This window comes from Lepidochelys kempii, chromosome 6, assembly GCF_965140265.1.
Source record: "Lepidochelys kempii isolate rLepKem1 chromosome 6, rLepKem1.hap2, whole genome shotgun sequence".
NCBI lineage: Eukaryota > Metazoa > Chordata > Testudines > Cheloniidae > Lepidochelys > Lepidochelys kempii.
Genome location: NC_133261.1, coordinates 61936541 through 61951416, shown reverse-complemented (window position 1 = coordinate 61951416; position 14876 = coordinate 61936541). Strand labels below are relative to the sequence as shown.

At 40.4% G+C, this 14876-nt stretch overlaps 1 protein-coding gene across 1 annotated transcript in view; it reads left to right on the top strand.

Moving 5' to 3' along the window:
• The first annotated feature begins 737 nt into the window (after positions 1-737).
• The window catches only part of SPI1 (Spi-1 proto-oncogene), a 29323-nt gene continuing 15184 nt past the window's right edge, over positions 738-14876 (top strand). Inside the window, exons 1-2 of the mRNA XM_073348311.1 lie at positions 738-1089; positions 9781-9874. Of these exons, the coding sequence (XP_073204412.1) occupies positions 1045-1089; positions 9781-9874 (139 nt within the window). The 5' untranslated portion in view covers positions 738-1044. The remainder of the gene's footprint in view (positions 1090-9780; positions 9875-14876) is intronic.

Sequence of the window (14876 nt, the reverse complement as noted above, 5' to 3'; positions counted from 1 at the left end):
CTTTACACAAAGGGACAGGTACACCCTCCTCACTGAGTTTCAGAGCCTGGGCTGTAGCCTCAGTCTGGACATCTACGCTACTATTTTTAGCCCTGTAGCATGAGTGAGTTGACCTGGGCTCTGAGACTTGCTGCCACAAGTCTTTTTTTGCAATGTAGATCTACCCAAAAAGGGACACTTTTCCACTCCCCACTAAATGCTTTCCCTTTCTACAATCCAATAAGTTCAGAGACCTCAAGGACACATATGAAGGGTCTTAACCACTTTCAATTAATCACTTAGCTCCATATCAGAAGTGGTTATTAAGCAGTGTCTATGGAGTTCTCTTCAGCCTTTTGAACAACTTAAGACCATATCTTTGAGCATGCATTGCTCCCAGAAAGAGGTATCATGGACACTGAGATATGTTGCTGCATCACTCCAACACAGGGCTACCATTAATGCAGGCTCATGTCACTGTATTACCATCATAAGCAGAGTCACTAACTCAGATCTGTGTCACTGCATTAAACCGGAGAGCTGTAACATCACTGTGCTTCAAACTCTACTTATATGAAGCATTCTGTTCTCTCACCGTCAATAAAAAACACTGCACCAGTATGCTTGTTTACTGGTGGGGCCTGCGCGGTTGGTTATATAGTAAGCACCTGCCTATGGCAGATCTGGCTGGTGACAGACTTCCTGTTTCAGCACTACAACTCCTTGAAATGAGATTTATGCAAACTGGGTTTGAGGCTGATGTGATGTCACACTGAGCTGATACAGCCCAGGGACTATCTCCCTTCTACAGACATTTGATAAAATCAGGAACTTCAGATAAGTCTAGGGAAGGTTCTCACCTCAGAACCTATTACAGAAAAGTATGAAAGTTAATTAGGGCCCGTCTCCTATCCTGAGATCCATCACAACAAGGGGACTTCAAGGAGTCCAAAGATCTCACTTTTGTTGTGTTGTGTTTTTTTGGTTTTTTGATGCAATTTTTAAAGTCAGTTATTCTGGATGTTTGAAAACTGAAATTAGAAAATTCACTAAGAAGTTGGCTGAATGTTGCAAGCTTGCAAAATGGAAGGATTTCCCCTCATTTCCCCTGTGAGTATATGGGGTTAATTCCAAATATGGCTCATTGGGTTCAGCAACAAAAGACAAAGCAAATTAGGATTTACTATCTGAGAATGCCTCTCTTTTTGTCTGTGTTTGTAATGCCTGAAAGTTGGGCTCAGGTCAATGTATAAAGCTAGTGACAAGTTTTCTAATGAATGGGAAGTTAATGTTTGCTCTCTGAACTTGTATAGTTTCTGAGTATTTTTATATTTTATAGACATAACACATCAGTAAAACTTTTCTCCAAAGTTGGCTTTGTGGTATAAAAGCTGGGTTTTGTTTGAGGTTGTAATTATTTATAATCTGTATACTTAAACATAATTTTATGTATTTAAAATATCTGCCAGTCTGTGAGATAAAAGCAACCAAGTGCTGGTTTTATATTTTGGAAACTCCACGGCTGCTTGCTATTTGCAAGGGACAAGATTCTAGTCTCTGGATTCAGTTTCTATAGATTTTGAGATTTTTATCTTAAATATGAGTGAAATTTGTGTCTTTGAAATAATCCTAAATCTCCCCTACTTCACTCCACCCATCTGTGTATAATAGGGTTGAAAATTTTCCTTTTTTGGAATATAAAAAGTCAGCTGGAAAGTTCAAGATAAAACCTTAACTAAATCTCTATATTTTTTTCCAGAGACACAAACTTTCCTTTTTATAAGTGATCATTGGATTTTTCTGCCTTTGAAGCTTTGCTACACTGTTAACTCTTACTTTAAAGTAATTAACTTGGGGATTATTGTTTATTAAGAAAGTTGTTTCACCAGCCTGCTGTTCAGACACACCAGCTTTGTAATGGGGAGTTTCTGAAGTAGAATGGGTGGGTGATGGCCCTGGGTACACTTGTTAACTCTGTATAAATTCCAGAGGAGTCAAATGAGGGGATTTTATTGGGCACATGCTTTACTTACAGGCCATGTGTACTCAGTTAGGAGACAGTACAGTCCCAGGGAGACTTTGGCAAAATTTGTACCAGGTTTTCTCTTTGCCATCTCCCATCGCCCTACCCATCTTCCAAAAAGATACTCCTTTTAATTGCTTTCAGTTGCTGGCATCCATGATGATAGCAAAATGTGTGTGACTGCAGCAGGATCTCTCTCTTCATACACTATTGCAACATTTCTCAGACAAGGACCATGGAATCCATATCTTCGTAACTACGTAGCTAAGCCTCGGTTTATTAGGAAAGTTGTTTCACCAGCCTGCAGTTCAAAAACACCAGCTTTGTAATGGGGAGTCTCTGAAGTAGAATGGGTGGGTGATGGCCCTGAGTACACTTGTTAACTCTATATAAGTTCCAGAGAAGTCAAATGAGGGGATTTTATTTGGCACATGCTTTACTTACAGGTCATGTGTACTCAGTTAGGAGACAGTACAGCCCCAAGGACACTTTGGCAAAATTTTTACCAGGTTTTCTCTTTGCCATCTCCCATCGCGCTACCTAGCCTCCATAAATATATCTCTCAATTGCTTTCAGTTGTTGCCATCAATGTTGCTAGCAAAATAAGTGTGACCGTAGCAGGATCTCTCCCTTCACACACTATTGCAATATTTCTCAGATCATGGAGATCATGGAATCCAATAGTTACCCCCTGGGTGGAAGGAACATGCAAAATTATTAGTGTCCCATGTTGCCTACATCAGTCCAGTCAGTCTGTCTGTGAATCTGTCAGGATCATAATTTGAAAAGGATTTGAGTGAATTGAATGAGTATCGAGATTTCCACTGTTCTCCATAAATGACTCTGGGCTTGTTTTGAGGTCATGCCACAATTTTGAATTCTCCAACAAGCATTACTATAAAAACTGACCGAATCTTCCCCTGGAGTCTGAGGAAAAATAAAGAGAAGGGGTTTCCTAACTGCTCTAACGGTCTCATTCACCTATAACCCTCTTTCTCAGGAGCCTCTCTTCCACTCTCAAATTCCAGAGTGTGAAGTGAGTGAAAATCCAGCACCATCTACCCATTATTATAACCTTTGTTAATCCATTCAGATTGGAGTTCTAGCTACACTCTGTTCAGAGGAGAGACTATTTGTAGTGGAAATAGAATCACATCTTATTGAAGCATCTGACAGAACAAATATTTTTTTCTGATTTATGTGATTAAAATATTCAAAAATAGATTACTTTGTATTTTCCACAATTTTTAAATTTTGTTTTGAGTTTAGGTGCTTTGCGTACCAGCAATTTGAGCACACACAGTTTCACTGTAAGTGGCTGGCCCACTGGGACTCCTTAGGGGACAGACATTAGCTGTTTATAGAGTCAGCGTTTCTGTGAAGTGACACTTCCCTCTTCTGTCCCTCCCCTTTCAGTTTAGGGTGTGTCTGTAACTGCCTTCCTCCTGATTCGGCTAGAGAACCATTAGGCTTGGTTTGGAAAGTGATGGCTGAATATGGTTAAAAGTCACAGTTTCTTTCTTTGGAGGTTAAACAATTAATGTGGAAGACACAGTGGGAAGAATCCTATAAACTAGGACAAATGTTCTCTCTAGTACAGTTCTGGATCTAACCACTTTCACACCAAGGCAGAAAGGTCTACAATTGTAAACCTCTGTCTCGTGGTGCCCTGAGATGCCTGAGAATCTCTAAGGAGCTGCCTGTAGAACCAACAGTTTTGATGTGAAATTTTGTGTGTGAGAGAGGGGAAAGAAACCCTCCATATACAGCATGTCTAGCACACCTGCATTTCCTGCGTGGGCCACTGAGTCTATGGAGTGAAGAGGTTAACATGATTTTCCCCTTTCTAAAAAAGAGTTTTGTAAATTTTTCCAAGGAAATAAGGTTGAGTTTGTCCATAAAACCAGTCTCAGCTGCACATCATGGGGAGTTGTGTTGGGTATTTTTGAATCACACACCAAGGAGAAAAAAAAACCAAAACAAAAACCCAAACAGAATTCAGTAAATGTACAAGCTGATTGAACCATATGACAAAAACTTAGATAGAGAATTTATTATTTGGAATTCAGTTGGACCACTTGCAGCTCTTCTTAACTTCTCATTTACACTGTCCAAATAGCTTTGTAGCTCTTTTCTTGCTGCAGTAATTTTATCTAGATTTGCCAAGCCAAGGGGTAAGGTGGGGCAATTCTCCCTTTAATGTCAATGACATATTTGATTTATGTGTTTGCTGAACACTTGCTTGAGGTTGGAAGATAGTCTTGGATGACCTACTGAAGCTCAGGGCATGTAGGAAAGGAGACCAGCTTCAAAGCACAATCAGTTCCTAGCAAACCTTCCTGTCACCTTCCTCAAAGAGCATGGAATTCTCATAATACACATGAGTTAAAATCTCTAGAAAGTAACATGTGCTGCCCTTTTGTTTCCTGTCTGGAAAAAACGTTCAGATCAATGTGCATCATAGAAGTAGTAATGGCTTAAACTACCTGGTAAATGTGTGCCTGGTTGGGGGGTTCCAGAAGAAGGCAGGCTAGCCCAAAGTGTGTGGTAGTGGGGAGGCCAAGAGACCATAGGAGCACATGCTGGTGTCAATGGGAGAAGGAGGCTCAGAGAAAGCTCATCTCTCTTCCTGATGATAGACAAAAATATAAATTTAATGAAACCTAAAGTAGAAACTAAACGGTGATTTAAGGAGGGATCTTTGAGATGAATTCTATGAAGGATAGATAAAACATTCAGTCTTACTATGACAGAGTTCATCAAGGAAAAGGAGAGAGAAAACAGAAATTGGCATCAATTTATTATCGATCTTCACATATTAGTCATCCCATCCATACAGCTGAGAGAATCTATTTAGATACTTTGGTGATAGGAAGTTCCATTTTAAGGTCCTTGTGAGGAGCAGACTGGCATGGGATGCAAGAATTAATATGATATTTTTTCTTTGTCCAAGGGGTCAGTGACCAGGAAGGCCAATAAACCACAAGGCAGAGAATCTAAGGCCAAAATTTTCAAAATAGGATGTCTAAAATCAAGGCATCTAAATTCATAAATAAATAAACCTATACAAAAGAAGCCTGATTTTTAGAGGCGCTGAGCACCCACAGCTCCCACTGGAGACAATTAGATTTCTGAGTGATAATCATGTCACGTTTAGTGAGGTGTCTAATTTTTAATTACCCAAATTTTTCTAGTCCTGGTGGTTTTTTAAACTTTTTAGACTTTAAAATCATATTATTCCGATTACTCTCTTGCCTGTTTATTCCCACTTCATTTCTGAATTGGATTTCAATTGGCTGTATCTCAAAACTCTGTGCAGCTAGAACCAATGCTGACTGGCTTAATAATTGTGCTGAATTTATAATACTAGCTTTCAAATAGGAGAAATCGTTAATTTTTTTTTACCTCTAGGAGTTTGAGAGACTACTGGCTGCTAAAAATTATACTGAAATGGGGGAATATGGAAAATTTGCTACTTGATGATTTTCTTTCTGGAACTGACCTCTTCTCCCATCAGACATTTGCTCTGTGCCTTTCTGATACTGATTGCAGCACAGACTTCATGTGACTCTGGAGTTCTCTTGTGAGGGAGGCCTTGGGGAAGAGGGCAGTCTCAGAACAGAAGTCACCAGGTAACACATTTTCTCTGTGTTCCCACCTCACTCCCAAATTTGGGGAATCACTAGTAGTAAGGAACAAATATTAGGGAAGGAGAAGCAAGTAGGAAAGAAGAAAGTTCTCTCCCTTATCTAAAACTGGTAGTATTTATCTATTTTGGGACCACTGCTTGGCCTTCCTGCCAAGGGATGCTTCTTCAGAGATATGAATGTGAAGTTGGTTATACTTTATAAAACTTTTTACGGATGACAGGTGGCAGCTTTACAGATTTCCTCTGTGGTGGCTGAGGCCCTTTCTGTACAGGATGCTGCTGTGGAATGTGTTGAATGACCCGTTCTGGAACTTGTTTATGTGTGGCTGAATATGTTTCAATGATACAGCACTTGATCCATCTAGCTGTGGAGGACTGGAATGCTTTCAGACTCAGGTAGTTGGGGTGAAAGGAAACACACAGATGTTTTCCTGAAATGATCTGTATTACAAAGGCTAATGTTTTAACTGCACTTTGCATGTACAATTCTTTTTCTTTTGTGTGTTGAAGTTTCTGTCAAAAAAAGTAAGAATTATTTCTTATGATTTATGAGTGGGGGGAGAGTCAGTGATGGTTACAAGTGACTAAGAAGCAGCACTAAGGCTCATGTCTTCTAAGAGGAGAGATTTCAGAAATTCTTACTGACATGACTGAATCCAGGCTGCATGTATATGGAAACAAAATACAGTGAGTTAACTTGTAGAGACAGTGGAAGCTAGAACATCAGTTCAGAACATTATCAGCCTCTTGAGCTTTAATACAGACCAGACTCCTGTTTTTTTCCCCACTATGAAGAAAATAGAGTACAACACTCAGCACCTTTTCTCTTGAGGGATTGTTACCATCATTAAGCTGTTGGAGGTATGAGAAATCAGGATTACTTGATGTTTCTGATCACTTGTAGTTGGAGAGGGCATGAAGAAAGGGTGTGGAGGAGAAACCAGGAGGACCAAAGAGTATCCATGCTGTCCTCTGTCCTGTACCCACAGATCTGAAATCTGAGAAGTGGTATATACTGCCCTGTAGGCCTATTTCTGGATGGAGGCAGGTTCCGTTGCAGTCATACTGATCTGGAAGGAAGGGTTAGACTCATTGTGATCTGGGCTTCCCTTCAGTGTTTTGGGACTAGGTCTTACCCGTCAAATAAGAGGAGTCCCTTTTCTGGTACCTCTGTTTGTGGGTACAAGTGACTACAGGTACAGCTTCTGTCCTGTATAAGAGCCTACTGTCCTTCTTGACTTTTGCTTTTCCTGGTTGTTAGCTACCACTTTATCAAGCTTTCCCTGAACAGTCGTGCCTGAGAATTTTGAGGCATAGAAGATTTGCTTTGAATAAATTATCCACTGGCCAACAAGTTAGTTCTATGGATTCTCTAAGGCCATGGCAGCAATCTGTCTGTCTCTTTAGCATTGTTTTTTATTCAGTTGTGGCTTTTTAAGGCATCTCATTAGAACATTCTAACAGGTGGTGCTAACAAAGTACATGGTGCCAGTGAGGCTTTGAAGGACACTGAAGAAGCTTTGAAGTCCCTTCCAAGGTTCACTTCTATCTTTCTATCCTCTTTATCCTTTGGGAAGAAATCGCCCTCTATAGGAATTGCCACGTCCTTTTCCAGAAGTGCCACTGCTGCATTGATCTTGGAGAAAAAAAGACTTTGGGTTCTAGGACCCCTGTAACATTTCAGTGGTCTGCCATCTCACCTTTTCCCCTTGGTTGTGAGTTTCACACTCCTCCCTACTGCCATCTTGGAAGGAGTAAATCAATGAGGAAAGGCAAATTCTGTTTTAGTTTTCAATGGGAAATACTTCTCCCATGTGCTAACCTGCTCATCTTCTTGTTCTGACAGACTCTTAATGGCAGCCATCACCTTGTTTTCCCCAGGTACTCCCCATGTTTTCAAACAAATCTGGGGGGGGGGGGGGGAAGGTGGAAGAGAGAACCTCTCCTGCTTCTCTAGCTTGGTTTTATCATAATCCAAAGCTAAGAGTACCCTTTTCTTCAGGCGAGGAGCTAAATCTAATGACAGGAGATGAGGGTCTGGAATACTTTCTGACTTTTTCCTGTTCTTTTACCTTTTTTTATTTTTTTTTTTTGAGGTGGTGGTGGTCATCAGTCCTTTGAGCAGTTGCTTCACTTTTGGATCTTAGTCATCTTGGGTGGGAGGGAGCTTCTAAGCCACAGTACACATCGACAAATACACAAGTAAAGAGGAGGAAGCTTAGAGGGGCAGCCCAAGGACTCCAGAGCTTCTTTTTGGCAATAAGGAGAGTCAGAAAAGATACTAGATTCTTTCCCAAGTGACTCAATTACCTACTTAAAAACCTGGGCTGTGACCCTCGAACTTTCCCCTTGGATTGAATTGGATTGAGGGTAGGTGAGTTTGGGGAGATTTTTTAATTTAATTCTGAAGAGTGTACAGTCAGCGAAGACAGTCCGTTCTGAAAAGACTTGGCTGTTTGGGGAGGGATGCATAAGCCCTACCAAGTCAAGTCTAGATGCTAAGCTCCTTCCCCTGGTCACAGCAAGGGGAGCACAGGCTGGAAGGAATTATGGCAGACATCCTCCTTTGTAGATCCTGACAAGGCCTCCTTGTGCTGTTTGCATTCCTCTGCCATGACGAGGGAGGAGAAAACAAACAAGGGAAGGAGCATGGCAGGGCTTCCCATTTGGGGACCAAAACCCCTAAAATTTCAGTCACCTAAGGGAGAGAGGACAGAGAGAGGGGGAAGGATTTTGATCACTGCAGCTCCAAATTTTGATTTAAAAACTAGGATTGCAATAGAAAAGTGGGATCACTGAGCAGCCAGTCTGCACTGTTAAAGGCAGAGAATCTAGCAGAAGGGATGTGGACAAGGCTGAAAAGCCCTGTGGCATTTTCACAAAGAGAAGTGTAGCCCAAATATCTCAGGCTGGGGGAGAGGTCAGAATGTAGAGGCAAGATATTAATTGGAATGATGTTTTAAAAATGAGTGTCATCTAATTTATTAAATTATTTTCAATATTTGCGTGGCTCTTGAATGTTAATTAAGCAAAACATCTCAGGATAAGAAAAAAATATAGAAATGTTTATATTTCTCTCCAAACTGTAATTTCCTCTCGCAGCAAAGTCTGAGAGGCTATTCATTGTACTTGACATTGTAAGAATTTCCTGTTTCTGCAGAAAGAAAGTAATATGACAAAGTTATTTGGACAAAAGTTTAACAAAGTCCACTGAATACTACTGCTATGTTGTTTTTCTTGAGATTGGAAATGGGAACTGCTTGTGATGTCAGCAGCAGTCTAGACCCCAGGGATCTACTAGATAGTGCTGGGAATGGGAACCACCAAAGAGAGAAAAATTAACTTTTTTTTTAGTCTGGTGAAACACTGAGTTATGCATAACTAATATCAAACACCACCAAATTTATTTAAAAATACCTTAAAACATTACATGATATACATGTAGTGTCCAGTGTTTGGGATTTTCCAGGGGACTGCAAGACTTCAGGGAGAACAATACAAATGCTTACCGCATCCGTGAACTTTTCTGAACACTAGTCCTGGACAAGTGATCAGAAATGAAGTGTTTCAATCTTGTAGTCCCAGCATGACCACCCACTTGTATCCACCTACTAGCAGTCACAAACCTCAGCACCATTCACACAGACCACCCACAAGCACCCAGAGCCAGCATTTAAGGCAGGGGTCTGCCTGCGCTGGTGATGGGGAGGAGGGAGGAGAGTGGGTATCAGCCAGTACTAAGGAGGAGGCATGCACCTGTGCTTGATTTCCAAGAGCACACCTTTCCTACAGCATTACACAAGTCCTTGAATTATTTTTCTTTCCAACTGCTAGCCAAAGGACTATCTCCTTGGGATCTCCTTGTCTACTGTATAGATAGTAGCAAACTCATTTCCCATTGGCTCCCAGGAGGTGAACTTCCTTTTTTGCAGGCCACTTGTTGGTTTCTTTTTTTTCCTCATTCCCTGCTAGTAAAATAAGAACTTTTGAAGACCCTCCTCTGCCCATCCCGTCCTTGACAGATAGTGTCTTGGCATCCCCCTTCCCCTCATGTGCCTAACTGATCTAAATAATTGTGAAAGAGCTTTGTCCAAACTCTCAGGCCTAATCTTTCCTCTTCTCTCTGCAGCCCTCAGAAGACGTGGTATCCTATGAGTCAGACCTCTACCGTCAGCCCCATGACTATTACCAATATCTCAACAGTGATGGAGAGAGTCACGGTGGTAAGTTTGAAAAAATCTCCCTGAAACATGCTACATCTTAGGATCCTGGAGAAGACAGATTTAGGGCACTCTGGGAGGAAGCAAAGATGCCATTTATGGTATATGGAGTAAATACATGTATTTTTGAATTAGTAACAATATTTATTCATCTAACACAATGACACTGTTGCAGCCTACCAACTATATCATATGCTTCTATAAAAGAACTTCAAAAGGCATTGAAATCATACATAAAGCTTCTAGGAGGTCTAGAATGTTGCAGCCAGACTATATTCTTGCCTCAGAAGGTGGAAACACAACACCTTTATCCTTCATTGTCTCCATTGCCTTCCTATCTATCTCTCAATCCAAATCACTCATTCACCTAGTTTCAGAATGCTCCATGGACATGGATTTGTTCTACCCTACTTCTCTGACCTCACTTCCATCTCTACTTCTCCTCTGACTTCAATTTTAACTATTCAGTTTGCTTCTTCAATCTCAAATGTATTTCTCTGAGCTCTTGACCACCTTCAATCCCCCATAACCCACTCTTCTATCTTGACCTTTCCGGGGTGCTGTCCCACCTACCTGAAACTTTCACCCTCCCCCAGACACTGAGAAACTGGGTCTTTTCTCATTATCTTACAACTGATTGTATGTAAACTGGTTTACTTTGAAACATATGTTAGTCTGTTGTTTCAACTTATACATGTGATATCCAATTAATGTTGGATTAGAGCTGTTGTGTTCCTGTAGCTTGGAGGGCCCGTTGGTGTTTTGGCTAGGATTTAATTTAGTGGATTCTTATATTTTAAAAATCCTATTAGAATTAATTCTGGGCTTTGCTCTGGTGGATGTAAGATCTCATTAGTGTTCGAGCTGAGCCAAGTCTGGACTCTTTTGACATCATTAATGTGATAAATGCAGGAAACAGTTCAGTCGGTATCATCTGAAAGTGTGACCATTTTCCTAGTTGCAGTGATCACTAACTGAGCACATCTCTGCTGATCCTTCATTACTATATGAAACAAACCACAATTAATAATTAATACAAAATATTTCCTTTTTGACAGTTAATTTGTGAAGTATTTTCAAATGTTCTGGGGGCACTGAGCTAAATACTCACTCTGAAGTGAGACCACCCCTCACTGAGTGATCCACATCTCCTTCTGCAGCACAGCATCCCACCAGCACCATGCTGGGATATCAGAGTTAGTACTGACTCAAAGAGAAAAGCATCCGCTACTGTACCACTCATAGCAGTTCCTCTGATTTCGCTCTAAGGTTCCCATCCACGTAGTAATCAGGGCCATCCCTATTTAGTTTAAGAGATCTAACAAATTCACAGCATAATGTACTATGGCTAATAAGAGAGATGGCACAGGGCAGCAAGTTTCTGAAGAGGCTTGGCTCATACCTGGGACGTTTAATTAAAAAAAAAAAACTACCTACATCTGCTCTTGACATTACATTCACAGACCAGATATGAAATTTCTAATTGCACACTAAATAAGGGACAGAGGAAGGAAGTAATCCTATCTTGACCCAACTACCACTGTCGCCTTTGTGAAGTCATATTGGTCAAAATAATCAAATTTGAATGCCTAAAGAAAGGCACTTAAATCCAGAGATGCAAATTCAGGTGTTTTACTTTATACACCCAAATTTGAACATGTTGACTTTAACTGCTCTGCCTCAGTTTTCACATCTGCAAAATGGGGATTCTACTCATCTCTCTAACAGAGTGGTTGTGACAGTTAAGTAGTTAATATTTTAAAAGTCCTAACACTCAACAGAATGCATGCACGTGTGTATGCGCCCACACCGCCCCTGCCATACATCCACTCCTTCCAACCTTGGCTCCAATTCCGCATATCGCTTAAGCACATCTTTAACTTGAAGAATGTGCTCAAGTCTAACTGAAAATCAACAAGATTTAAGTACGTATGTAAGTGCTTTGCTGAATCAGGGCCCTAAGGACAGGCCCCCAGTTTATATGGACATTTGCCCCTTGCTAAACTTTTCTAACTGTTAGCAACAATGCAAAATCTCCAACACACGCAGCTGGGTTTCAGTTCTCTTACTAGAGATGGTTAGGTGGGAACAATACCTCACAATCGCAACACACATTTCACATAAATTATTTTTTATTTGTATTATGGTAGCACCGGTAATTTGCCACACATTGTGAGGAGGGATATGAAGGAGCACAGGAAAGAGACTTTACAACCTATTTTAAAGGGTGTGTTCTATGTGGGCTTGGCACTTACATTTTATAGCGCTCTATAAAATCACCCCCCTGAATGCAGCAAGTCAGAGTGATTTAAAGCGCTAGTGTAAACAGGCTCCGATCACTGGGAGCCGTGCTCCCAGCGCTCTGAGCTAATCCCCTCGTGGAGGTGGATTACCAGGAGCACTGGGAGAGCTCTCTCCCAGCGCTCGCGCATGACCACACTCACACTTCAAAGCACTGCTGCAGGAGCTCTCCTGCGACAGCTCTCCTGCGACAGCCCTTTGAAGTTTCCAATGTTGTCATGCCCACATGTGAGGAGTGTTGTGGAGGAAAGTACAAAGATGGTTGTGGGATAAACGGACAAACAAGGAGTCAGGGCTGGTGGTATTGATGGAGTAAAAGGGGTGTAAACATGATAAAATACAAGAACAGATTAGTAGCGAGGGGCAGAGTTGTGAAGGGTTCATTAAGGTTAAGATGTATTCCAAAAATATATCACAAGGCTTTTTCAAAATCCTCAGGACAGCCCTGGTGTGATTATAGTGAGCAGCAAACCTCTAAAGTTGGGGCTATAGCAAAATAATTATTAATTATTTTTACTAATACTTTAGTAAGCCAGTAAATATTGTGTAGCACATTTTGTAAGACTGATGCAGTCTTAGGGTATGTCTACACTTGGAGCTGGGGGTGTGATGCCCAGCTCAAGGAGACATATACTAGTTCTCATTGAGCTAGCATGCTAAAAATAGAGCATAGCCACACCTACAGCATAGTCATAGTATACCACATATATCTAGAATCTTGGAAGGGCATGTATGAGGCATGGCTAGCCTATCCTATTGCTCACACCACTGTGGCTACGCTATTTTTAGTGCACTAGCTCAATGAGAGCTAGCATGGGTATGCCTCCTCAAGCTGGGTATCACCCTCCCCAGCTCAAAGTGCAGACATATCCTTTTTAATACGAGACTTCAGTGTAGGAGACTTCACTCTCCTGTAGCTCTGTCTCTGTGATTAATTTGTTGCTGAGCAGAGGGGAGACCACCAAGTTTGTGTGAGAGAATTAAACCATTGTCAATGCTAATGATTTCATATTTTATTGCCATTTCATGTTATTCTGCCTTTTTCTTAAAGCGCCAGGTCCTGGAATAATTTGATTACATAAGAATCTCACCTTTCATTTTAAAAAAAGTTTATAGCCCTCATAGTTGCAGAGAAAAGCAAACATGAGTCCTAATAGTTCAAGACCCAGAAGACAATTAATAAAAAAAAAACCATATATTAGGGCTGTCAATTAATCACAGTTAACTCACACGATTAACTAAAAAAATTAATTGCGATTAAAAAAATTAATCATGATTAATCGCAGATTTAATCACACTATTAAACAACAGAATACCAAATTAAATTTATTAAATATTTTGGATGTTTTTCTACATTTTCATATATATTGTATTCTGTGTTGTAATTGAAATCAAATTGTATATTATTTTTATTACAAATATTTGCACTGTAAAAATGATAAAAAAAAAATAGTATTTTTCAATTCACCTCATACAAGTAATATAGTACTCTCTCTTTGTTGTGAAAGTGCAATTTTCCAATGTAGATTTCTTTGTTTGTTACATAACTGCACTCAAAAACAAAACAAAGTAAAACTTCAGAGACCACAAGTCCACTCAGTCCTACTTCCTGTTCAGCCAATCGCTAAGACAAAAAAATGTGTTTGCATTTACAGGAGATAATGCTGCCCTCTTCTTATTTACAATGTCATTAGAAAGCGAGAACAGGCATTTTCATGGCACTTTTGTAGCCAGCATTGCAAGGTATTTATGTTCCAGATATGCAAACATTCATGTGCCCCTTCATGCTTCAGCCGCCATTCCAGAGGACATGCTTCCATGCTGATGACGCTTGTTAAAAGAATAATGTTTTAATTAAATTTGTTACTGAACTCCTTGCGGGGGGGACTGTATGTCCCCTGCTGTTTTACCTGCATTCTGCCATATATTTCATGTTATAGCAGTCTCGGATAATGACCCAGCACATGTTGTTCATTTTAAGGACACTTTCACTGCAGATTTGACAAAACGCAAAGAAGGTACCAGTGTGAGATTTCTAAAGATAGCTACAGCACTCAACCCAACGTTTAAGAAGCTGAAGTGCTGTCCAAAATCTGAGAGGGACGAGGTGTGGAGCATGCTTTCAGAAGTCTTAAAAGAGCAACACTCCGATGTGGAAACTACAGAACCCGAACAGCCAAAAAAGAAAATCAACCTTCTGCTGGTGGCATATAACTCAGATAATGAAAATGACCATTTGGCAGTCCGCACTGCTGTGTATGGTTATCGAGCAGAACCTGTCATCAACATGGATGTATGTCCACTGGAATGGTGGTTGAAGCATGAAGGGACATATGAATCTTTAGCACATCTGTCTCGTAAATATCTTGCGATGCTGGCTACAACAGTGCCATCAGAACACTTGTTTCAGGTAACATTGTAAACAAGAGGCGGGTAGCATTATCTCCTGCAAATGTAAACAAACTTGTTTGTCTGAGTGATTGGCTGACCAAGAAGTAGGACTGAGTGGAATTGCGGGCTCTAAAATTTTACATTGTTTTATTTTTGGATTCCGTTTTTTTTGTCCATAATTCTACGTTTGTAAGTTCTACTTTCATGATAAAGAGATTGCATTACAGTATTTGTATTAGGTGAACTGAAAAATACTATTTGTTTTTTTACAGTGCAAATACTTGTAATCAAAAATAAATATAAAGTGAGCACT